Consider the following 23030-nt stretch of genomic DNA (forward strand, 5'->3'; position numbering starts at 1 on the left):
GCCGAGCGGCTGTCCAAAAAGAACCCGAATCCCTCTGGCGCCATTCGAACCTGGTCTTACCCGGCGGGACTTCGGAGTGAATGGATCCGGGGGTGGCCTGGAAGGGGGGGGTCCGACCCCGTGGGGGGCCTCCGCTGTGACCTGGCCCGTGATTGGGGCCTACTGATCGGCGGGCCGGCCTCTCGGACTGGGGGCCTCTTTTGTTCCGCGCCGGGCCCCTGTAGCCCTACGCCATGTTGCTTTGGGGCCGGTGCGGAGAAGGGAGCCACCGCGCAATGCGCGGCAATCGCGCCGGTCCCACTGCGCATGCGCAGACCCGCACCGCCCATCTGATGCCGGGAGTGGCGTGGGTCACTCCAGTGCCGTGCTGGCCCCCTGTACGGCATCAACACTTAGCCTCAGGATCAGAGAATCCCGCCCAGGATTTCCAAAGTTCCTTCGCATTGGGAATGCTCCCATTAATATTGGAACTTGGCAAATATTACTTTTCAAGAAAGGAGTGACAGGAAACAACAAACTCCAAGCCATTTAGTCGAACATCAGTTGTTGGGAAAATGCTGGAATCTATTATAAAGGCAGTCTTAACAATACACTTTGAAAAGCATTGTATGACATAGTTTTATTATGGAAAAATCCTGTTTGGCAAATGTAATAGTACTTTGAGGATTTAACTGGTAGGATAAATAAAATGGAAGCAGTAGATTTTGTATATCTGAATTTCCAAAAGGCATTCAATAAGGTGAAAAGGCGAATAAGGGCTGACGGAGTTGTGGGTAATATATTATATTAATTAACGGATAGAACGCAGAGAGTAGGTGTAAATTGGGCTTTTCCAAGTTGGCAGGCAGTGACTAGTGGAGTGCTATAAGGATCAGTGCTGGGGCTTCAGCTATTTACAACCTATATTAATGACTTAGATGGAGAGACAGGGACTAACGGATCTATGTTTGCTGATGATTAAAATCTAAGTGGGAAGGTAAGCTGTGGGGAGGACACAGAGAGGCTGCAAAGAGATAAAGACAGATTAGGTGAGTGGACAACAAAATGGCAGATGGAGTGCAGTGTATGGGAGTGTGATGTTATTCACGTTGCCATGAGAATAGAAAAGCAAAATATTTTTAAAAGGGGAGAAACTTGTGTTGATGTTCAAAGAGACCTGGCTGTGTTTGAGTAAGGAACACAGAAAAAGTTAGCATGCAAGTTCAGCAAGTAATTCGGAAGGCAAATGACGTGTTGGCCATTATTGCAAGGGGATTGGAGCACAAGATTAAGTTTTGGTCTTCACATTTAAGGGAGGATATACGTGAAGATGGTGCACTGAAGGTTCACTAAATTGGGGTCCCTGGGATGAGGAGGGGGATAGCCTGGGATGAAAGGCTGAGTAAATCGTGTCTAGTCCCTCTGGACTTTAGAAGAATGAGAGAGGATCCCATTGAAACCCACAAAATTCTGAAGGGGTTTAATAAGCTTGATGCTGAGAGATTATTTCCGCTGGTGGGGAATCTAAAACACTGGGTGGGGGGTAGTCTCAGGATAAGGGGGCCGATTATTTAGGACTGAATTGCGGAGAAATGTCTTCACTCAAAGGGTTATGAAACTTACGGATGTTCTATGCCAGAGGGTTGTTAATACTCCAGCATGGAATATATTTGCGGCGGGGAGAGACAGATTTTTGGTCTCGGGAATTAAGAGATACGGGGAGTGGGTGGGAAAATGGAGTTGAATCCCAAGATCAACCATAATTGTATTGAATGGGGGAAGTCTGTGTGGTGTTGTTTGTGTGTTTGAGTGTTGTGTGTGTGTGTCTGTGTGTGTCTGTATGTGTGTGTGTTATGTCTGTGTGTATGCGTGTGTGGATAGAAGGATAGATACAGCAATTTTCGGGAACCTTGGATGACGAGAGATATTGTAGGCCTCGTCAAAAAGAAAAAGGAGGCATTTGTCAGGGCTAAAAGGCTGGGAACAGACGAAGCCTGCGTGGAATATAAGGAAAGTAGGAAGGAACTTAAGCAAGGAGTCAGGAGGGCTAGAAGGGGTCACGAAAAGTCATTGGCAAATAGGGTTAAGGAAAATCCCAAGGCTTTTTACACGTACATAAAAAGCAAGAGGGTAGCCAGGGAAAGGGTTGGCCCACTGAAGGATAGGCAAGGGAATCTATGTGTGGAGCCAGAGGAAATGGGCGAGGTACTAAATGAACACCAAAGAGAAGGAATTGGTGGATGTTGAGTCTGGAGAAGGGTGTGTAGATAGCCTGGGTCACATTGAGATCCAAAAAGACGAGGTGTTGGACGTCTAGAAAAATATTAAGGTAGATAAGTCTCCAGGGCCTGATGGGATCTACCCCAGAATACTGAAGGAGGCAAGAGAGGAAATTGCTGAGGCCTTGACAGAAATCTTTGGATCCTCACTGTCTTCAGGTGATATTCCGGAGGACTGGAGAATAGCCAATGTTGTTCCGCTGTTTAAGAAGGGTTGCAAGGATAATCCAGGGAACTACAGGCCGGTGAGCCTTACGTCAGTGGTAGGGAAATTGTTGGAGAGAATTCTTCAAACAGGATCTACTCCCATTTGGAAGCAAGTGGACGTATTAGCGAGAGGCAGCACGGTTTTGTGAAGGGGCGGTCGTGTCTCACTAACTTGATAGAGTTTTTCGAGGAGGTCACAAAGATGATTGATGCAGGTAGATGTTGTCTATATGGACTTCAGTAAGGCCTTTGACAAGGTCCCTCATGGCAGACTGGTACAAAAGGTGAAGTCACACGGGATCAGAGGTGAGCTGGCAAGGTGGATACAGAACTGGCTAGATCATAGAAGGCAGAGAGTGGCAATGGAAGGGTGCTTTTCTGATTTTCTGATTGGAGGGCTGTGACTAGTGGTGTTCCGCAGGGATCAGTGCTGGGACCTTTGCTGTTTGTAGTATATATAAATGATTTGGAGGAAAATGTAACTGGTCTGATTAGTAAGTTTGCAGATGACACAAAGGTTTGTGGAATTGCGGATAGTGATGAGGACTGTCAGAGGATCCAGCAGGATTTAGATCATTTGGAGACTTGGGCGGAGAGATAGCAGATGGAGTTTAATCTGGACAAATGTGAGGTAATGCATTTTGGAAGGTCTAATACAGGTAGGGAATATACAGTGAATGGTAGAACCCTCAAGAGTATTGACAGTCAGAGAGATCTAGGTGTACAGGTCCACAGGTCACTGAAAGGGGCAACACAGGTGGAGAAGGTAGTCAAGAAGGCATACGGCATGCTTGCCTTCCTTGGCCGGGGCATTGAGTATAATAATTGGCAAGTCATGTTGCAGCTGTAGCTGTATAGAACCTTAGTTAGGCCACACTTGGAGTGTTCAATTCTGGTCACCACACTACCAGAAGGATGTGGAGGCTTTAGAGAGGGTGAAGAAGAGATTTACCAGGATGTTGCCTGGTATGGAGGGCATTAGCTATGAGGAGAGGTTGAATAAACTTGGTTTGTTCTCACTGGAATGAAGGAGGTTGAGGGGCGACCTGATAGAGGTCTACAAAATTATGAGGGGCATAGTCAGAGGCTTTTTCCCAGGGTAGAGGGGTCAATTACTAGGGGGCATAGGTTTAAGGTGAGAGGGGCAAGGTTTAGAGTAGATGTACGAGGCAAGTTTTTTTACACAGAGGGTAGTGGGTGCCTGGAACTCGCTGCCGGAGGAGGTGGTGGAAGCAGGGACGATAGTGACATTTAAGGGGCATCTTGACAAATGCATGAATAGGATGGGAATAGAGGGATACAGACCCAGGAAGTGTAGAAGATTGTAGTTTAGACGGGCAGCATGGTCGGCACGGGCTTGGAGGGCCGAAGGGCCTGTTCCTGTGCTGTACATTTCTTTGATCTTTGTGTATCTGTATGTGTGCGTGTGTGTGTCTGTATGCCTGTGTGTGTGTGTCTGTATGTGTGTGTGTGTCTGTATGTGTGTGTGTGTGTGTGTGACTGCGTGTCTGTATGTGTGTGAGTGCGTGTCTGTATGTGTGTGAGTGCGTGTCTGTATGTGTGTGAGTGCGTGTCTGTATGTGTGTGTGTGTCTGTATGTGTGTGTGTGACTGCGTGTCTGTATGTGTGTGTGTGTGTGAGTGCGTGTCTGTATGTGTGTGAGTGCGTGTCTGTATGTGTGTGAGTGCGTGTCTGTATGTGTGTGAGTTTGTGTCTGTATGTGTGAGTGCGTTTGTGTGTGTGTGTGTGTGTGTGTGTGTGTGTGAGTAAACAGTAAGATTGATTTCTGGAAACAGCAATATGCCGGGGGAGGGCAGGATGACAATCCAAACCAACCCCTAACCCCTGGCGTTATACCATCAACCTTGACCCTGGACCCTCTTGACCTCAATTCCTCAACCCATGAACTGAACCCATTTCAACCTCAACTCCCCAGTCATTAACTCGAACCCCGACCTCAATCCTTAAGCACCTGGGGCGAAATTCTCCCCCAACGGCGCGATGTCCGCCGACTGGCGCCAAAAACGGCGCCAATCAGACGGGCATCGCGCCGGCCCAAAGGCGCGGAATGCTCCGCATCTTTGGGGGCTGAGCCCCAACATTGAGGGGCTAGGCAGGCGCCGGAGGGATTTCCGCCCCACCAGCTGGCGGAAATGGTGTTTGGTGCCCCGCCAGCTGGCGCGGAAATGCGGCGCATGCGCGGGAGCGTCAGCGGCGGCCGATAGTTTCCCGCGCATGCGCAGTGGGGAGAGTCTCTTCCGCCTCCGCCATGGTGGAGGCCGTGGCGGAGGCGGAAGGGAAAGAGTGCCCCCACGGCACAGGCCCGCCTGCGGATCGGTGGGCCCCGATCGCGGGCCAGGCCACCGTGGAGGCACCCCCCGGGGTCAGATCGCCCCGCGCCCCCCCCAGGACCCCGGAGCCCGCCTGCGCCGCCTGGTCCCGCCGGTAAATACCAGCTTTCATTTACGCCGGCGGGACAGGCAATTTCTGGGCGGGACTTCGGCCCATCCGGGCCGGAGAATTGAGCGGGGGGGTCCCGCCAACCGGCGCGGCCCGATTCCCGCCCCCGCCCAATCTCCGGTACCAGAGACTTCGGCGGGGGCGGGGGCGGGATTCACAGCGGCCATTCTCCGACCCGGCGGGGGGTCGGAGAATGACGCCCCAGATGTCAACTCCCCAATCTCTGTTCTTAACCTATCCCGACAGCAACTCCCCAACTATCAACCTCAATCCTTCAAAGCTCAACCCCTAACCTCTGCAAGCTTCAACCCTAATCCCTCAACTTCAAACCTGACCCTCAACCTCTAACCTCCCTGACCTCAACACCCCAACTTTCAACTAATTCCAACCGTATCCCCTGACGACCTAAACCCTCCAATCCCTGACCAAATTGCTCACTTCAACCTCCAACTCCTGAATTTGACATTAAGATACCTGAGGAATGATGAGAAAGTTGGTCATGAGGATGGATCCACCCTCGGGACTGGGCATGAAGGTGACCTCCTGGATCTGTGTCCCATCCCGGCCCAGGACCAACAGGCTGTACGAAACACCTGGGAATGGACAACAAGAGGAAAAGAAGGGGAGACAGAAGGAGCAAGGACACAGAAAGAGAGAAGCAGAGAAACAAAAGTGGGAAGGGAGGAACAAGAGAATATTAGAGACAGCATGAGAGAAAAGTGGGAACAGGAGAAAAAGGTGAAGAAGAGAGAGATGGAGAAAGAGAGTACGAGAGAGCAGAAGCAAGGAGGAAGAGAAAGAAGGAGAGAAAGAGACAGAGAGCAAGAAGAAATTAAAAGTGATGGGGAGGAGGGGATATTGGAAGAAAAGATAAAGATATAGAGATGGAAATAAATCATGTTTAATATATTAGACATTGAAATAAACTTTCTTGATGGATGTCTGACGGCCAAGTGAACCGCCAGCCCGCCCCCTTAAATGGGCCAAGCGACCACCTCCCCCCCCCCTCTTAAGTCCCTTATTACATTTAACAATTATTATGTACAGGTTCTACATAACTGGCAAAAAGATGCCAGGAGGGAGTGAGCTCATCAAAGAGTCAGTTGGTCTCGGGACTTTTAAATCCTCCTGGACCGCCATAGAACCCCCACAGGCTGGTCTCCTCGTGAAGGGAACTGGCCTGACCACCTTCCAACGGGACAGCTGGCAGGAACATTCACAGGAGTGTCGACAACACCAGTCTGTTCTGAAATGGGCGGTCGCCGTCCTCCCGTTCCCCCCCCCCCCCCAAGATGGGCGGTCGCCGTCCTCCCGCCCCACCCCCCAAGGCTGCTCAAATGGTCAATATGCTTTTTGGCAGACCTGCCACTTACACTTGTCGTGTTGGGTGTTCTGATGCACAAATGATCCAACACGGCTGAGATGGTACAACTCTGTTTTATTGTCTAATCAACGGTAACAACTAACTACCGGCTTGGGTACGTGCTTCACCAGCTATCCTGTGGACCCAGCCCTATCACTATCTTAGTGAGGCACTCAGCACATGGTCTATGTCTGAGTGGCGCGCTGTGAGCTCTGTGCTCTGAGCTAGCTCCTGGTAGAATGAGCGGGAACTGTGGTGTTCCCTGTTTTATAGTGCGTGTGCTCTCACTGCTGATTGGCTGTGATGTTGCGTGTGTGTTGATTGGTCCGTCGACCTGTCCATCAGTGTGTGTGTGATTGCACCATGATATGCTGATGTGGATATCATGACAACACTCACCATGTGTGACACGGGCCCAGACTGGGATACAGTCCGTCCAGTTAACCACAGTGTGCCCGAGGTGAAGCTCCAAACTAAAACCGGGTCCCCCACCCCCTCTGTGAAGCCTGTCCCTGGCGTCCTCCACCCTCCCCACCAAGTTAGGAAACACTAAATCCAAATGAGTTCTGAGGTGACGGCCCATCAGCAGCTCGATGGGTGTGCCCCCCCTGGTGGAGGCATGGGGGGGGGGGGGGGGGGGGGGGGGGGGGGGGTTGGACAACAACAGAAAATTAACCAGCCCTTGGCTCAGCAAATTATCAGATTGGTTCCTCTGAATCTCTCGGCCAATCAATTGGACACAGGGTGGTATGAGGCAGTCCTGGTGCAGCATACGACATTAGCTCACACAAAACCCGGGAAGTCGCCCCCTGTAGGAGGCTGTGCCGTTGTCAGATACACGGGATTCCGGAAGTCCATATATTGTGAACACTCCGACGTTAGGCTATAGCTGCCGAGGCCGTGCTCACCATCTCCAGTAAAAACATCCTGCTCAGGAAAGGGCCACTTGGTCAAGGTGCACTCGGGCCCGTGGGCGACCAGGGCCTTCCCAAGGGTGGAGAGTGGACAATGGAGGCAGGGATTGTTCACTCTGACAGGGCCGGACCATTTCTTCGACGGCTTTACCAATGCCTGGCCATCATATACAGCTGTGTGCCAACAGCTTCACCTTGGTTTGCCCAGGGGGGCACCATGCAGCTGCTGTAAGAGGGGTCCTCAGGTTGGTGGTGGAACGGCAACTTGTGAGCCCCACAGGATCTCCCCATCCTCGCAGGTGAGTCCATCTTGGCGGGTTAATTTACAGCAGTCCCTCAGTACTGAGCCTCTGACAGTGTAGCACTCCCTCAGTACTGACCCTCTGACAGTGCGGCACTCCCTCAGTACTGACCCTCTGACAGTGCGGCACTCCCTCAGTACTGACCGTCTGACTGTGCGGCACTCCCTCAGTACTGACCGTCTGACAGTGCGGCACTCCCTCAGTACTGACCGTCTGACAGTGCGGCACTCCCTCAGTACTGACCGTCTGACAGTGCGGCACTCCCTCAGTACTGACCCTCTGACAGTGCAGCACTCCCTCAGTACTGACCCTCTGACAGTGCAGCACTCCCTCAGTACTGACCGTCTGACAGTGCGGCACTCCCTCAGTACTGACCGTCTGACAGTGCGGCACTCCCTCAGTACTGACCGTCTGACAGTGCGGCACTCCCTCAGTACTGACCGTCTGACAGTGCGGCACTCCCTCAGTACTGACCGCCTGACAGTGCGGCACTCCCTCAGTACTGACCGTCTGACAGTGCGGCACTCCCTCAGTACTGACCCTCTGACAGTGCGGCACTCCCTCAGTACTGACCCTCTGACAGTGCAGCGCTCCCTCAGTACTGACCCTCTGACAGTGCAGCGCTCCCTCAGTACTGACCCTCTGATAGTGCAGCGCTCCCTCAGTACTGACCCTCTGACAGTGCAGCACTCCCTCAGTACTGACCCTCTGACAGTGCAGCTCACCCTCAGTACTGACCCTCTGACAGTGCGGCACTCCCTCAGTACTGACCCTCTGACAGTGCGGCACTCCCTCAGTACTGACCGTCTGACAGTGCGGCACTCCCTCAGTACTGACCGTCTGACAGTGCGGCACTCCCTCAGTACTGACCGTCTGACAGTGCGGCACTCCCTCAGTACTGACCGTCTGACAGTGCGGCACTCCCTCAGTACTGACCCTCTGACAGTGCGGCACTCCCTCAGTACTGACCCTCTGACAGTGCAGCACTCCCTCAGTACTGACCCTCTGACAGTGCAGCTCACCCTCAGTACTGACCCTCTGACAGTGCGGCTCTCCCTCAGTACTGACCCTCTGACAGTGCGGCACTCCCTCAGTACTGACCCTCTGACAGTGCGGCACTCCCTCAGTACTGACCGTCTGACAGTGCGGCACTCCCTCAGTACTGACCGTCTGACAGTGCGGCACTCCCTCAGTACTGACCGTCTGACACTGCGGCACTCCCTCAGTACTGACCCTCTGACAGTGCGGCACTCCCTCAGTACTGACCCTCTGACAGTGCGGCACTCCCTCAGTACTGACCCTCTGACAGTGCAGCACACCCTCAGTACTGACCCTCTGACAGTGCAGCACTCCCTCAGTACTGACCCTCTGACAGTGCAGCACTCCCTCAGTACTGACCCTCTGACAGTGCAGCGCTCCTTCAGTACTGACCCTCTGACAGTGCGGCACTCCCTCAGTACTGACCCTCTGACAGTGCGGCACTCCCTCAGTACTGACCCTCTGACAGTGCAGCACTCCCTCATGCCGGCCCTCTGACAGTGCGGCACACCCTCAGTACTGACCCTCTGACAGTGCGGCACTCCCTCAGTGCTGACCCTCTGACAGTGCGGCACTCCCTCAGTACTGACCCTCTGACAGTGCAGCACTCCCTCAGTACTGACCCTCTAACAGTGCAGAACTCCCTCAGTACTGACCCTCTGACAGTGCAGCACTCCCTCAGTACTGACCCTGTGACAGTGCAGCGCTCCCTCTGTACTGACCCTCGGACAGTGTAGCACTCCCTCAGTCTTCTTCAGTGATCTCTTACTAACGAGTGTGATTGTCCACCTGAGAATCTCTGTTGGTGGTGAATGGTTCTGTTGGTTCTTGTGTGGCTGATCCTGGAGCTGCATCTTCAACCCCACACTTAGCAGGTGTATCCAGGGGATGGAATTAGTCCTTGGACTCGGGATCACTGGTATTCCTTTCTCAGGCTCCTTTTCTGGGCCTCCTCTTGCTGACGGGTGTCCTCGAAGAATTATGTCTCTTCAAATCAGGGGTTTTGTCCAAGTAGCTTTTTTCTGAGCAAGGGTCTCCCATGACGTCAATGCTGCATTTCTTGAGGTAGCCTTCAGGTTGTCTTCGAAGAGCTTCCTTTGTCTTCCTCTTGTTCAGGTGCCTTCCATGACCTGGCCAGGAAAGATTTGCTTTGGTAGTCATGGCTGTGACATCCTCAGAATATGGCCGGCCCAGCGGAGTTGGTTTTGGATGATCATGGCCTCGATGACGGTGCTCTTGGCTCCTGCAAGGGCCCTGATATTAGAATGCCTGTCCTTCCAGCTGATGCGGAGAATCCGTCTCACTTAATGTTCATGGTAACTCTCCAGGGCCTTGAGGTGGCACCTGAGGGTTGTCCAAGTTTCTGAGTCATATAGAAGAGTTGGGAGAATGACCGCCTTGTACATGAGCATCTTGGTGTCAGCACAGATGTTGTGGTTGTCAATGACCTTCATCCTTAGGCGTCCGAAGCAGGCGCTTGGGGATTGGATACAATGATGGATCTCACATTGGTGTCAGCCTTGGGAGGCGGTGTCTCCCCAGGTAGGGGAAATGTTCCACGTTTGGTAGGGTTTCTCCATTGATCTTGATGGAGGGGGAGACCGGATCTTGCCCTGGGGTGGGTTGGTAAAGGACTTGGTTTGTTTCCGCGAAGGTGTCAAGTGTGGCTCGGAGATTCTCTTCTGAGAGAGTGGAGATGGCGATGTCATCGCATACTGAGTTCCACCTGCGATGTCGGTGCAGATTTCTTCTTGGATGTCAACCAGTTGTTGAGATTGAAAAGTATTCCGTCCATCCAGTAGATGATGTCAACTCCACTGGGAAGCTTGTTCTTGATGAGGTGAAGGATGGTGGTGATGGAGATGGAGAAAAGGGGGGGGGGACAGGGTGTGATGACACATACCTACTTGACTCAGTCTTGACCTCAAAGTTTTCTGTCTTATTTCCATCAGTGAAGACTGTCGCTGACATATTGTCGTGGAGGATTCAGAGGATGTTGAAGAATTTCTCTGGACAGCCGGTCTTTGACAGGTTTTTCCTGCCACTTTCCGATTGACTGAGCTAAAAGCCTTTGTCAGATCGATGAGGGCCTCGTAGAGAGGTTAATGTTGCGCCTGACATTTCTCTTGACGTTGCCAAGCAGTGAAAATCATGTCCGCTGATCCACGGTTTGGTTGGAAACCACGCCGGCTTTCCGGAAGGATGTCTTCGAGAGGCACCCTCAGCACTGACTCTCTGACAGTGCTCCCTCATTGCTGACCTTCCAACAATGCAGCACTCCCTCAGTACTCACTGTGAGTCTCAGCCAGGATTTTGTGCAGAAGGTTCTGGGATGGGACTACAATTCACAACCTTTTGACTCAAGACCATGTGTGTGTGCGAAGCCATTCACCCACAGCGTATGGTCTGTCAGAGATGTTCAGTGTTTCGGGCGCTAGGTTGATGTCAGCAACATGATCCTGTGTTTCCGATTACTGTCCTGTGTTGTTGTCAGGTATGGATGGAGCTAATAGCAGTGATGACACAAACTAGTTGAACGGTTGGCACGGTAGCGCAGTGGTTAACACTGTTGCTTCACAGTGGCAGGGACCCGGGTTCGATTCCCGGCTTGGGTCACAGTCTGCGTGGAGTCTGCACGTCCTCCCCGTGCCTGCGTGGGTTTCCTCCGGGTGCTCCGGTTTCCTCCCACAAGTCACAAAAGACGTGTTGTTTGGTGAATTGGACATTCTGAATTCTCCCTCTGTGTACCTGAACAGGTGCCGGAATGTGGCAACTAGGGGCTTTTCACAGTAACTTCATTGCACTGTTTTTTAAAAATAAATAAATAAATTAAATTAAAATTAAAATTGCTTATTGTCACAAGTGGGCTTCAAATGAAGTTACTGTGAAAAGCCCCTAGTCGCCACATTCCGGCGCCTGTTCGGGGAGCCTGTTATGGGAATTTAGAGTACCCAATTATTTTTTCCAATTAAGGGGCAATTTAGCGTGGCCAGTCGACCTACCCTGCACATCTTTGGGTTGTGGGGATGAGACCCACACAGACATGGGGAGAATGTGCAAACTCCACACGGACAGTGACCCGGGGCTGGGATCGAACCCGGGTCCTCAGCGCTGTCGGAAGCAGTGCTACCCTGTGCCACCGTGCTGCCCCAACCTCATTGCAGTGTTAATGTAAGACAACTTGTGACACTAATAAAAGATTATTAGATTATTAGGTTCACTGTCGAAGTTTGCACACGAGGAATATCGATTAAAGGGCGTCTACCACCTGTGGAAATGTAGTTGAGAAACAGTCAACCCGTTCCAGATGTTGAGGTGAAATTGGGGAACAAAGCTCTTTATGAAACACCTGGGGCGTCATTCTCCGACCCCCCGCCGGGTCGGAGAATGGCCGTTGGCCGCCGTGAATCCCACCCCCGCCGAAGTTTCCGGTACCGGAGATTGGGCGGGGGCGGGAATCGGGCCGCGCCGGTTGCCGGGCCCCCCCGCTCAATTCTCCGGCCCGGATGGGCCGAAGTCCCGCCCAGAAATTGCCTGTCCCGCCGGCGTAAATCAAAGCTGGTATTTACCGGCGGGACCAGGCGGCGCGGGCGGGCTCCGGGGTCCTGGGGGGGCGCAGGGCGATCTGACCCCGGGGGTGCCCCCACGGTGGCCTGGCCCGCGATCGGAGCCCACCGATCCGCGGGCGGGCCTGTGCCGTGGGGGCACTCTTTCCCTTCCGCCTCCGCCATGGCCTCCACCATGGCGGAGGCGGAAGAGACTCTCCCCACTGTGCATGCGCGGGAAACTGTCGGCGGCCGCTGACGCTCCCGCACATGCGCCGCATTTCCACACCAGCTGGCGGGGCAACAAACGCCATTTCCGCCAGCTGGCGGGGCGGAAATCCCTCCGGTGCCGGCCTAGCCCCTCAATGTTGGGGCTCGGCCCCCAAGGTGCCAAAAACGGCACCAATCAGACGGGCATCGCGCCGTTGGGGGAGAATTTCGCCCCTGGTTTGTATTCCTGCCATAGTTAGAAAAAATACTGGGCAGAGATCAAACAGCAACACACACTGGGCGTACAGTGGTCCTGTTAATAGGTTCCACTCACTGTAGAACCTGTACCTGCCCACTTCATGAGAATGAGGGTTGATCTATACTCACAGCACCAGATCTTGTTATGGTGGAGCGAAATGGACTTCAGCCTCCAGCACTGAGGTAACTGGAACTGGCTCTTCATCTCCATCAATCCTGGGTCCCACAGAAGGATGGATCCATCCAGGCTACAGGAGTAGATCTGACTGGGGTGAAAACAGAAAACTGCTAAAATTCCCCAAATATTGTCTGCTTATTTGTTATTCATTCGGAATGTGGTGCTGACTGGTAAGGCCAACATTTATTACCCATCACCAAATACCCTTGAGCTCAATTTCAGAGGGGCAGTTCAGAGACAACCACATTGTTGTGGGTCTGGAGTCACATGTCGGCCAGACCGGGTAAGGACGACAGATTTCCTTCCCTAAAGGACATCAGTGAACAAGATGAATTTGTACAACAATCCAGTAATTTCATGGTCAAGATTAGAAAGACCAGCTATCATATTCCAGATATGCTTCAAATCATTGAATGTAAATTTCTCAGCTGCCTTCGTGGGATTTGAACTTTCTGGACATCCAGCCCAGGGCCGACTGGACTCCTGACCCTGTAACATAACCAAGACACCATGGGCGCGATTCTCCGCTCCCGCGCCGGTTTGGATAATCGCCTGGCGCGCCATTTTTCCGCACGACGCTGGTCCGACGCCCTCCCGCGATTCACCCAAGCGGCGGGAACGACCCCATCGAGTTCTGCGCGGCGCAGGCCGGAGAATCGCCCGGGACACCCAAAATGGCGATTCTCCGCTGCACCTGCTATTCTCCAGCCCGGATGGGCCGAGCGGCCTGCCCAAAGCGACGGCTTCCCGCTGGCACCATCCACACCTGGTCGCTGCCGGCGGGAACAGCGCGGGAACGCTGGGGGGACGGCCTGTGGGCGGGCGAGGGGGGTTCTTTCACCGGGGTTGCACTCAAAAGGGGTGTGGCCCGCGATCGGTGCCCACCGATCGGCGGGCCGGCCTCTCTGAAGGAGGACCTCCTTTCCACCGCCGCCCCGCAAGATCGATCCGACATCTTCTTGCGGGGCGGCCTCGGGGAGGACGGCAACCGCGCATGCGCGGGTGGGCCGGCGCGGGTGACGCCAGTTAGGCGGCAGATGACGCAGCGCCGCTTTTATGCAGCACCAATGCCCGGCGCGCGCTGACGACGCTGCTTTAGCGACACGTCCCCCCCCCCGAGTCTCTCGCGGCCCCGATCCTAGCCCATTTGCGGGCCTGAATCGGTCGAGATCGGGGCCGCTTTGTGCCGTCGTGAATCTCGACGGCGTTCACGACGGCGTGGGCACTTAGTGGCGGGGGCGGAGAATCGCGCCCATGATTCCTACATGCGTAGAGCAGGTGGATCAGTGAGTGGTAAATGTAGATCAGTCCCTGTCCCAGCACCAATAATGAAGTTTGAGTCGGTGTTGTGAGGTTCCTGGAGATGTGGACTCTGTTAGTTTGAACATTGACATTAGTGAACGAGGATTGTGAGCTGACCTCACAGGATGGAGGGAGGTCAGTGAGTTAGTGTGGAGTGTTTGGGTCACCTGGTTCTGTCGCCGCTTTCCTCCATCTTCTCCTGGATCATGTCCGACACCTGATTACGATGTCCCACCAGCCTCTTGTTGCAGGTCATGTTGACTGCATCAATGATGTAAATGAAGGAATCCTCCGATCCAAGCCACACCTGCTCATTCCCGACCCCAATCATACAGTTCTGCAGCAGGAGAGAAGGAAAGTGGTCACAAATACACAGGCACCAGCCACGGGGAGGTGGTGGTGTAATGTTATTGTCACTGGACCAGTAATCCAGAGAGCCAGGTTACAGTTCTGGGTTCGAATCCCAGCACGGCCAAGGAGAGCAGTGAGGGATGGGTAATAAATGTTAGTCCAGCTAGCGACGCCTTCATCCCCTGAACATATATCTTCTTAAAATTGGGCTTTTATCTCTTAGCTCATGTACCAGCTTCAGGGGCGAAATTCTCCACAAACGGCGCGATGTCCGCCGACTAGCGCCCAAAACGGCGCCAATCGGACGGGCATCGCGCCGCCCCAAAGGTGCGGAATGCTCTGCATCTTTGGAGGCCGAGCCCCAACATTGAGGGGCTAGGCCGACGCAGGAGGGATTTCCCCACCGCCAGCAGGCGGAAACGGCCTTTGTTGCCCCGCCAGCTGGCGCGGAAATGACATCTCGGGGCGGCGCAAGCGCCGGAGCGTCAGCGGCCGCTGTCAGTTTCCCACGCATTCGCAGTGGGGAGAGTCTCTTCCGCCTCCGCCATGGTGGAGACCGTTGCGGAGGCGGAAGGGAAAGAGTGCCCCCACGGCACAGGCCCGCCCGCGGATCGGTGGGCCCCGATCGCGGGCCAGACCACCGTGGGGGCACCCTCCGGGGTCAGATCGCCCCGCGCCCTCCCCAGGACCCCGGAGCCCGCCCACGCCGCCTTGTCCCGCCGGTAAATAGGTACTCTAATTTACGCCGGCGGGACAGGCAATTTATCGGCGGGACTTCGGCCCATTCGGGCCGGAGAATCCAGCGGGGGGGGGGGAGCCCGCCAATCGGCGCGGCCCGATTCCCGCCCCTCCGAATATCCGGTACCGGAGACTTCGGCAACCGGCGGGGGCGGGATTCATGGCGGCCAACGGCCATTCCCCGACCCGCTGGGGGGTCGGAGAATGACGCTCCAGGTGAGAGATTCTGATGGATGACTGCCGGGGCACAGCGAGACAAGGGGAGGAAACGTAGACCTGTGAAGATTTCTGGCATTGTTGATAAGTACCGAATGGACCTATTTAGATTATAAACTGGTTGATAGGGAATTCACTCCGACAGGGGGTGGGGAGAATGTGGGACTCGCTCCCATGGGGAGTGGGGGAGAATGTGGGACTCGCTCCAATGTGGAGTGGGGGAGAATGTGGGACTCGCTCCCACAGGGAGTGGGGAGAAAGTGGGTCTCGCTCCCACAGGGAGTGGGGAGAATGTGGGACTCGCTCCCACAGGGAGTGGGGGAGAATGTGGGTCTCGCTCCCACGGGGAGTGGGGAGAATGTGGGTCTCGTTCCCACAGGGAGTGGGGGAGAATGTGGGTCTCGCTCCCACGGGGAGTGGGGAGAATGTGGGACTCGCTCCAAAGTGGAGTGGGGGAGAATGTGGGACTCGCTCCCACAGGGAGTGGGGGAGAATGTGGGACTCGCTCCAATGTGGAGTGGGGGAGAATGTGGGACTCGCTCCCACAGGGAGTGGGGGAGAATGTGGGTCTCGCTCCCACAGGGAGTGGGGGAGAATGTGGGACTTGCTCCCACAGGGAGTGGGGGAGAACGTGGGACTCGCTCCCACGGGCAGTGGGGAGAATGTGGGACTTGCTCCCACAGGGAGTGGGGGAGAACGTGGGACTCGCTCCCACGGGGAGTGGGGAGAATGTGGGACTTGCTCCCACAGGGAGTGGGGGAGAATGTGGGACTTGCTCCCACAGGGAGTGGGCGAGAACGTGGGACTCGCTCCCACGGGCAGTGGGGAGAATGTGGCACTCGCTCCCACGGGCAGTGGGGAGAATGTGACACTCGCTCCCACGGGCAGTGTGGAGAATGTGGGACTTGCTCCCACAGGGAGTGGGGGAGAACGTGGGACTCGCTCCCACGGGGAGTGGGGAGAATGTGGCACTCGCTCCCACGGGCAGTGGGGAGAATGTGGGACTCGCTCCCACAGGCAGTGGGGAGAATGTGGGACTTGCTCCCACAGGGAGTGGGGAGAATGTGGCACTCGCTCCCACGGGGAGTGGGGGAGAATGTGGGACTCGCTCCAATGTGGAGTGGGGGGAGAATGTGGGACTCGCTCCCACAGGGAGTGGGGGAGAATGTGGGACTCGCTCCCACAGGGAGTGGGGAGAATGTGGGATTCGCTCCCACGGGGAGTGGGGAGAATGTGGCACTCGCTCCCACGGGGAGTGGGGAGAATGTGGGACTCGCTCCCACGGGGAGTGGGGAGAATGTGGGACTCGCTCCCACAGGGAGTGGGGGAGAATGTGGGACTCGCTCCAATGGGGAGTGGGGGAGAATGTGAAACTCGCTCCCATGGGGAGTGGGGAGAATGTGGGACTCGCTCCCACAGGGAGTGGGGAGAATGTGAAACTCGCTCCCATGGGGAGTGGGGGAGAATGTGGGACTCGCTCCAATGTGGAGTGGGGGAGAATGTGGGACTCGCTCCCACAGGGAGTGGGGGAGAATGTGGGACTCGGTCCCACAGGGAGTGGGGGAGAACGTGGGACTCGCTCCCACAGGGAGAGGGGGAGAATGTGGGACTTGCTCCCACAGGGAGTGGGGGAGAACGTGGGACTCGCTCCCACGGGCAGTGGGGAGAATGTGGGACTTGCTCCCACAGGGAGTGGGGGAGAATGTGGGACTTGCTCCAATTAGGAGCTGGGGAGAATGTGGGACTTGCTCCCACAGGGAGTGGGGGAGAATGTGGGACTCGCTCCAACAGGGAGTGGGGGAGAATGTGGGACTCACTCCAATGGGGAGTGGGGGAGAATGTGGGACTTGCTCCCACAGGGAGTGAGGAGAATGTGAAACTCGCTCCCACAGGGAGTGGGGAAAATGTGGGACTCGCTCCCACAGGGTGTGGGGGAGAATGTGGGACTCGCTCCCACAGGGAGTGAGGGAGAATGTGGGACTCGCTCCCACAGTGAGTGGGGGAGAATGTGGGACTCGCTCCCACAGGGAGTGGGGAGAATGTGAAACTCCCTCCCACAGGGAGTGGGGGGAATGTGGGACTCGTTACCACAGGGAGTGGGGAAAATGTGGGACTCGCTCCCACAGGGAGTGGGGGAGAATGTGGGACTCGCTCCCGCAGGGAGTGGGGAGAATGTGAAACTCGCTCCCACAGGGAGTGGGGAAAATGTGGGACTCGCTCCCACAGGGAGTGGGGGAGAATGTGGGACTCGGTCCCACAGGGAGTGGGGGAGAATGTGGAACTCGCTCCCACAGGGAGTGTGGGAGAATGTGGGACTCGGTCCTACAGGGAGTGGGGAGAATGTGGGTCTCAGTCCCACAGGGAGTGGGGGAGAATGTGGAACTCGCTCCCACAGGGAATCGGGGAGAATGTGGGACTTGCTCCAACGGGGAGTGGGGGAGAATGTGGGATTCACTCCCACAGGGAGTGGGGAGAATGTGGGACAGGAAGCTGGATAAACACATGAGAGAGAAAGAAATAGAAGGTGTTGATATGATTGGGATGGAGCAGGGTGGGAGGACGCTCATATGGTACATGCCCATTGGCAGAGAGCAGATGGGCCAAACGGCCTGTTTCTGTGCTGTACATTCTATGAAATATGTACAGTCTGAGGGAGCTGGACGGATTTATGAATCAGGGTGACTGATGGCTGTCAGCGGCTTTCTCCTCCCCCACACCCCAGGAGGCTTGGCGATAGGAGATGCTGGGGTTGTTCCCCATTGAGCAGAAGTTTCAGAGCCATCAAATATTTAGACAGAGTAAGGAAAGTGGCAGGAGAACCTCGAATTCAAGGGAATAGATTTAGAGTGATTGACAAAGGGCTCGAGAAGACATGAGGAAAAGCTTTTTGTACGTGAAGGATGAATACAGCTTCAATATTGGTCTTCAAAATAGAATTGGATAAACAATTACAGGGGGATATTGGAAAAGAGTTTGCAACTAACAGAACAGGGACGAAATTCTCCCCAAACGGCGCAATGTCCGCCGACTGGCGCCCAAAACGGCGCCAATCAGACGGGCATCGCGCCGCCCCAAAGGTGCGGAATGCTCCGCATCTTTGGGGGCCGAGCCCGAACATTGAGGGGCTAGGCAGACGGCGGAGAGATTTCCGTCCCGCCAGCTGGCGGAAACGGCCTTTGTTGCCCCGCCAGCTGGCGCGGAAATGACATCTCCGGGCGGCGCATGCGCGGGAGCATCAGCGGCCGCTGACAGTTTCCCGCGCATGCGCAGTGGGGAGAGTCTCTTCCGCCTCCGCCATGGTGGAGACCGTTGCGGAGGCGGAAGGGAAAGAGTGCCCCCACGGCACAGGCCCGCCCGCGGATCGGTGGGCCCCGATCGCGGGCCAGGCCACCGTGGGGGCACCCCCCGGGGTCAGATCGCCCCGCACACCCCCCCAGGACCGCGGAGCCCGCCCACGCCGCCTTGTCCCGCCGTTCAAAAGCTGGTTTAATCCACCCCGGCGGGACAGGCAATTTATCGGCGATACTTCGGCCCATTCGGGCCGGAGAATCCAGCGGGGGGGCCCGCCAACTGGCGCGGCCTGATTCCCGCCCCCGCCGAATATCCGGTACCGGAGACTTCGGCAACCCGCTGGGGGGTCGGAGAATGACGCCCCAGTTCTTTGAAGGAGTTAGTGTTTACTGGCTGAATTGAATGTCTTTCCTCTGTGTTTGACTCTGTGATTCTATTGAAATGATGACCAATTCTATCAGACAGTCAGGCCTCAGGCTTCTTTCCCTTGTCTACTTTGGACCAGGTTTTTCCACCGGGGGGGGGGTGAGTAGCTGTGATGTGCTGGAGTTCCTCATCCCTCTGACACTGCTGTACAATGAACACGCATGGCACATGACAGCGGATTTGAAATGGGGGAGTGGGAGGATGCGGGGCGGGCGGGTGGGTAGGGGGGGGGGGCGCGCATGGCCTGTGCATTTCCTGGAAGCTGATGGCATCCACTCACTCACCAGCTTTGAGCGCCCAGCCTGAATGGGTGGCTGCTCCATGATCCAAGTGGCCGCGTTGTACATCATCACCCTCCCATCACTCAACGCACACCATAGCTTCGGGTGGGTGTCTGCACTCTCACACGGGTCCAGGTTACCTAGCAACAAAGAGTTCACAGCCTCATCACCATGCCGCCAACAACAACAATGTACATTGGTATAGCACTTTTTAACGCAGTTAAACAGCTCACAGGAGCATTAACGAACAATATTTCTCACTGAATCTTGGGTCAGATAACCAAGTGTTGATCAGAGAGGTTGGCTTTTAGAGGGGCGGAGGGAATTTGAGCGTTCAGGGCTCAGGCAGCTGAACGTGTGGCAGCTCATCACCACCTTCTGAAGGGCAATTGGGGATGGGCAATAAATGCTGGCCTAAACAGCAATGTCCATATTCCGTAAATTAATAATTTAACCTCTGAATGACCGCCCCAAGTGCCAACCTTGATGATGCTTTTTAAAAATAAATTTAGAGTATCCAATTCTTTTTTTTCCCAATTAAAGGGCAATTTAGCGTGGCCAATCCACATACCCTGCACATTTGTTTGGGTTGTGGGGGTGAGACCCACGCGAACACGGGGAGAACTCCACACGGACAGTCACCCGGGCCCGGGATCGAACCGGGGTCCTCAGCTGCCCTTCCGACCCTGATGATACACTCACACACTGTAGAATAGAGCTCGAAAAGTGAGCTACAGAGCCTTGGGGGGAACCCATCTGGTGTATTTGGGTTCCATTCTGGGCACAGCACCACAGGAAACAAGGCATTGACCCTGGAGAGACGGCAACGCAGAATCACCAGAATGATACTGGCGCTAAAAGGGTTAAGGCTTAAAAGGGCAAAGTTGCAAAATTTGACCTGCTCACCCTAGAGTTCAGAAAATAGAGGGTTAGTCTGATTGAAATGTTTAAATTGAGGACGGAGATTGATGAGGTTGATACAGAGAAACCATTTCCTCTGGTCGGAGTCCAGCACAAAGAGCACAGAATCTCAAAATGAGCCAGGTTGTTCAGCCAGGGGCTGGTTTAGCACAGGGCTAAATCGCTGGCTTTGAAAGCAGCCCAAGGCAGGCCAGCAGCACGGTTCAATTCCCGTACCGGCCTCCCCGAACAGGCGCCGGAATGTGGCGACTAGGGGCTTTTCACAGTAACTTCATTTGAAGCCTGCTTGTGACAATAAGCCATTTTCATTTCATTTCATTTGTTGTTCAGGGGTGATGTCAGGTAGCGCATTCTCACACAAAGGGGGGTGGAAATCGGGAACTCCTCCCCCCCCCAAATGTTACAGATGCCGACAGGAAATTCGAGCTTTCAGGATCGATAGTTTTGTTGGGAAAGGTTTTGTTGATAGGGTGCAATGGCGGGGAAAATGAAGTTGAGTCCAGAACAGCCATGGGCGAATTGAATAATAGAACTGGTTTGAGGGCCCGAATGGCTTTGTCCTGTGTGTTTTGTTTCTTTTCAGGGCAGCTGAAGGTGATTCAGACAAAGACATTCAGTGAACTCTACTCCCAAGGCCTGCACCTGGGATAAACAAACAACTGTCCTTACATTGGTGCAAAGAAGATTCTATCCAGCAAGTGCGAGGAGCGAGTTTGTTCGGGAAGGTCAAGCAGGGTTACCTTGGAATGACAGTGGGAGCGAAGTGGAATGTTCCACTCTGGATGCACCATGAGAAACACAAGTCAGTAACTTACCAGGAACATACAGGAGGACATCAACTGCATAGGGAGCCGAATTGGAATCAGAGAGGTGAAGGGTGTGCTTGAGGGCATCCGATGTCATCTTTGGTACAGTGGGTGGCTCTGAGGTAGAGAATGAATAGAATTGTTACTGAAGCAGCCTCGGAAACAACCCAGCCCCTTCACCCAAATCTCCGTCATTCAACCCTCCGCTTGCTCCTACCTTTCTGTGAAGGAGTAATGGGGTGTGGACTTACATAGAGGGCCAGAGATGATGCCCAGGTCAGTGACGCTCTCTGTCTCTTCAGATACAGTTTGATGTTTCTGGTCAATGACCTCAAAGTCAACAATTCTGAAACTATCCAGACAGCTCAGACTGTGTTGTAAAAGGTGTGAATTGACCCTCAGTGAGAGGGCTCTGCTCGCTGAGTCACAGGCTTCAAGCCTCAATCCAAATATTTGAAGCCACAAATCAGGCTGAGTACGGAGGGAGTGCTGCACTTTGGAGGTGCTGCCTCGCAATTGAGATGTTAACTGTGCATCCACCTGTGTCTCAAGTGGATGTAGAAGTTTCCATGAAACGCTGTTGCAAGAAAGAACAAGGAGTTCTCCCCAGGTCTCCCGCTCAATATTCATTCCTCAACCACTACCACTAAAACAGAGTATCTGTTTCTGGGATCTTGCTGTGCGCCAATTGGCACTACAACAGCGAACGCACTTCAAAAAGTGTCTGTAAAGCACTTTGGGAGGGTCGCTGGTTGTGAAAGTTGTTTCAGCAACTAAACTCTTTTGCTTTCAATGGCTGACACACTGACCACTTCAGGCCTAGGGTGGGAGTCAATATTGAAATGATTGTGAAAGGTGCTGCATAAATGCAAGTCCCTCCTTCGCACCCCCAGCCCGAAGCACCAAACAGACCAGGTGTAACTCCTGGTTGGCATTGAGCTTACCTTCTCCGGCAGTTTGATCCAGATAAGCCAGCTTGGAGGCGATGCTCATGGAGCGCTGGTGAAGGCTGCACTTGGCCACTGCGTTAATGAGTTGGATGTTGTTGACCGCCTGTTGAATGTACTGAGGATCCTGCACAGAGTGGAGAAAGGGTGGTGACATAGAACATACAGTGCAGAAGGAGGCCATTCGGCCCATCGAGTCTGCACCGACCCACTTAAGCCCCTCACTTCCACCATATCCCCGTAACTCAATAACCCTTCCTATCCTTTTTGGTCACTAAGGGCAATTTATCACGGCCAATCTACCTAACCTGCACATCTTTGGACTGTGGGAGGAAACCGGAGCACCCAGAGGAAACTCACGCAGACACGGGAAGAACGTGCAGACTCCACACAGTCACCCAGCGGGGAATCGAACCTGGGACCCTGGCGCTGTGAAGCCGCAGTGCTATCCACTTGTGCTACCATGCTGACGATCCTAGTCAGGAAACAGGCACAGCCGTCTTGCCATAAAACCAGTCTCTCTATTTCAAATCACACATCTACCTAACCACAGACTGGCTCAACCAAGGCTGCGTAGAGAAAGACATGACCGAGGGAGAGGTGATGGAGTTACACTGATAGGGGGATCCTCAGTGTGAGCTGATTCTGGGCAAATTGACCAAATTGTCTCAATTCCCTTGGGTTAGGGAGTCACACCCATGACACCAACATCTATCATTGGGAAAATGTTGGAGTCCAGTATAGAGAATATAATGGCGGAACATTTAGAAATACAAAATATAATCAAGCAGAGTCAACATGGCTTCATGAAGGGGAAATCATGCTTGACAAGATTATTAGAATTCTTTGAGGTGGTAACGAATGGGTTAGATGAAGGGGAACCAGTAGATGTAATCTATGTGGATTACTAAAACGCGTTTGATAAGGTACCACACAAAAGGCAACTTAATATGATAAGAGCCCATGGTATTGAGGGTCCTATATTAGCATGGATAGAGGATTCACTAATCGACGGAAG

General features: G+C 54.1%; 1 protein-coding gene across 7 annotated transcripts in view; it reads right to left on the minus strand.

Moving 5' to 3' along the window:
* LOC140428660 (DENN domain-containing protein 3-like) overlaps positions 1 to 23030 on the minus strand; it is a 294281-nt gene that overhangs the window by 19451 nt on the left and 251800 nt on the right. For 6 of the 7 annotated variants that reach the window (XM_072515350.1, XM_072515345.1, XM_072515349.1 and 3 more), the window contains 6 exons: positions 22010 to 22139; positions 21075 to 21182; positions 19342 to 19478; positions 14203 to 14372; positions 12685 to 12821; positions 5400 to 5518 (listed from right to left, as the gene is read on the minus strand). In XM_072515350.1, coding sequence (XP_072371451.1) covers positions 5400 to 5518; positions 12685 to 12821; positions 14203 to 14372; positions 19342 to 19478; positions 21075 to 21182; positions 22010 to 22139 — 801 coding nt within the window. Of the gene's footprint in view, positions 1 to 5399; positions 5519 to 12684; positions 12822 to 14202; positions 14373 to 19341; positions 19479 to 21074; positions 21183 to 22009; positions 22140 to 23030 lie in introns of those variants that run through there. The other variant, XR_011948826.1, reaches the window with a different exon arrangement.

Source organism: Scyliorhinus torazame, chromosome 8 (genome assembly GCF_047496885.1).
Source record: "Scyliorhinus torazame isolate Kashiwa2021f chromosome 8, sScyTor2.1, whole genome shotgun sequence".
Classification (NCBI taxonomy): Eukaryota; Metazoa; Chordata; class Chondrichthyes; order Carcharhiniformes; family Scyliorhinidae; genus Scyliorhinus; species Scyliorhinus torazame.